The sequence below is a fragment of the Amphiura filiformis genome, chromosome 4 (assembly GCF_039555335.1).
Source record: "Amphiura filiformis chromosome 4, Afil_fr2py, whole genome shotgun sequence".
In the NCBI taxonomy this organism is placed as follows: domain Eukaryota; kingdom Metazoa; phylum Echinodermata; class Ophiuroidea; order Amphilepidida; family Amphiuridae; genus Amphiura; species Amphiura filiformis.
The window spans coordinates 3,835,669-3,837,993 of record NC_092631.1 but is presented as its reverse complement, the minus strand read 5'-3'; the positions used below and the strand labels follow the sequence as shown (position 1 = coordinate 3,837,993).

Here is a 2,325-nt window from a genome sequence, read left to right as displayed (position 1 = left end):
TGCAATCTTAATAATGTATACCCTTGAATTATTTATCTCTGTAAATTTATCATGTAACTTGACCTACGGCTCACCATTTGATAAATGTTAAAGAAATGAAATGATACACATCAAACCCACAACCGGATACCCGGTATCCACGGTGAATATCGAGAACCGCGAAAGCCGAGAACCGTTATAGTTTGTGATTATTTTTTGGGTTTAGAGTTAGCAAGGATCCTGGTACAAGAAAGACAAAATTCTATCAAACAGCTCACGCATCTCAAATTGAAACACTGTATATTGTAGTCAAAACGGCCTTTTCACTGCACTGTTAATTGTTCTATACAAGAAGTTCTGGGAGTTCTTGTTAAAGTGATCTCAACAAAGCTTACCCAGCAAACACAAAAATGTTTTTAAAACGTTTTAAACAAATTATTTTGTGTGTTGGTTCAGGTAAAAACGTTTTAATAACGTTAATGTCGGCTTATATAAAGGTCATGAAAACGTTTTAAAACGGTGTTGTTTATTGTAAACTATTTTTTGCAAACATTTTTGCCAAATATTTTGTCAACACTTAGGCCCTAAATAACATTATGTTAAAATATTTGCAGTAGGTTATCACAATATGTTTTGAAAACGTTTTATACCCTTTATAATACCCTTTATATAACCCGACACTTTTCTGATAACCTTTTAAATCCTTTTGCTAATGATGTCGAAAACGTTTTGTGTTTGCTGGGTACTTGCTCTCGATCTTCCACATCGATCTGTTTTCGATCATCAAAATAATGAGCTACATGTAGCTTGAAACCGGGGCTTGCAATTCCCATGTGCAAAGAACTTAATGATTGTCTCGGTCTACCTGTAAATCTCGGGTACTTGATTCTGGCTGCGATGCCTACTGTAGGCCTAGGCTGACTAGGGTTTGCTTCTGTATAGAGCTGCTTATAAGGTGCGTCTTGTGCCAAAAAATGGTCAGCGACTTTCGGCAAAGTGTAATCATATTATGATCTAATGTAGGCTAATTCCACTATGTAAATCCATGGCTTCTGTTACAGCAAAAATCACTGTTCTATCATGATATCGTGTTGATTCGATTTGTTACGTTGCTGTGTTTCTTAGTAATTCCAAAGAGTTTTCGTAAACACAACCGAAATTGTTCACTACGCAAGCTATACACAATGGGATTGGCTGCACTATTCAGAGATGTACACACTCTGATGACAGATAATGCTTTGAGTCCTACTTGATATGAAGGGTTGTAAATTTCAAAAAGTATCACACCGCAAAAGGGTACCCAACCAAAGATACACAGACCCAATAGAATGACCAGTGTTTTGATGGTTTTAAGTTCTCGCGTTATCCAGGAACGGGTCCAGGAATGTCTCGAAGAACGGCGACTGTTGCGTATAATATTTCTAGCCGGTTGTTGAGGTATGCTACTCCTTTCATGCCCAATGATTTGAACCACCTTGCGAAAAATTTGTCCATATATTATGCAGATTAAACACAGTGGTAACAAAATATTGCCAAAAACAAGAAATTGTAGGTAGGCTGGGTGAATTATGGTCAGTGAATAATTGATCCAGCAGGTTTGGTTAAATATTTGCGTTCCATTTGAAATCGTGAGCGGCAATACATATATTGTTAGTGCTGTATATACGAATATAGATATCACGATCATCATTGCTATTCTTTTAGACATCAAGTCATGATAACGCAGTGGCATTACAATTTTTAGATAACGATCCAAGCTGACGGATAGCAAAGTCAAGCAACTTGTGACAGCAGGAAATAAAATTGTGCAACGAAGCAAAAGACATCCAATTGGTGGTATTGGCAAATGAGGATGTAATTTCATAATAATGACCACAGTAACTATAATTCCGAGTGAAAAATCGGCACTAGCCATCCCTAGGATAAAATAATTCGTAGCAGTTCTTAGGCGGCGGAACTTGACAATAAGTATGATTACCAGTCCGTTCCCTCCAAGGATCACAAGTAAAGCTAAACCAGAAATGAAGTAGATGATCGCTGTCGCAAGTGAAGAAGGTTCGGAAACCTCATCTGGGCTAATGGTAGAATTGGTTGTATTGCCAAGAAGTGACGTAGGTAATGCCATGGTGTTCGGCTAGCTGAACTTACCACAAATAGTGATGTTTTGAGGAAAACCGATGCAAGAATGATAACTCGTTTTCATGCTGATCACAATTCACAGAAGATGGACATTTTGTCGTACACCCAGCGCAAGCCACTACAAAGTTGCATCAGGAAAGTTGAGAAAGACTTTCCTGGTTGCATTCAATACTCAGTCATATAGTACTAGTAGTTCATGAGTCATGA

General features: G+C 37.8%; 1 protein-coding gene across 1 annotated transcript; it reads right to left on the bottom strand.

Annotated features, from left to right (window-relative positions):
- Positions 1-347: 347 nt before the first annotated feature.
- Positions 348-2,325, bottom strand: LOC140149675 (adenosine receptor A1-like). The gene has a single exon (XM_072171752.1). It carries the CDS (start codon positions 2,102-2,104, stop codon positions 1,058-1,060), a length of 1,047 nt encoding a protein of 348 aa, XP_072027853.1. The 5' UTR covers positions 2,105-2,325; the 3' UTR covers positions 348-1,057.

What these genes read in the sequence shown, in the direction of transcription:
- LOC140149675 (XM_072171752.1), bottom strand. Translation starts at nt 2,104, where the DNA reads ATGGCATTACCTACGTCACTTCTTGGCAATACAACCAATTCTACCATT.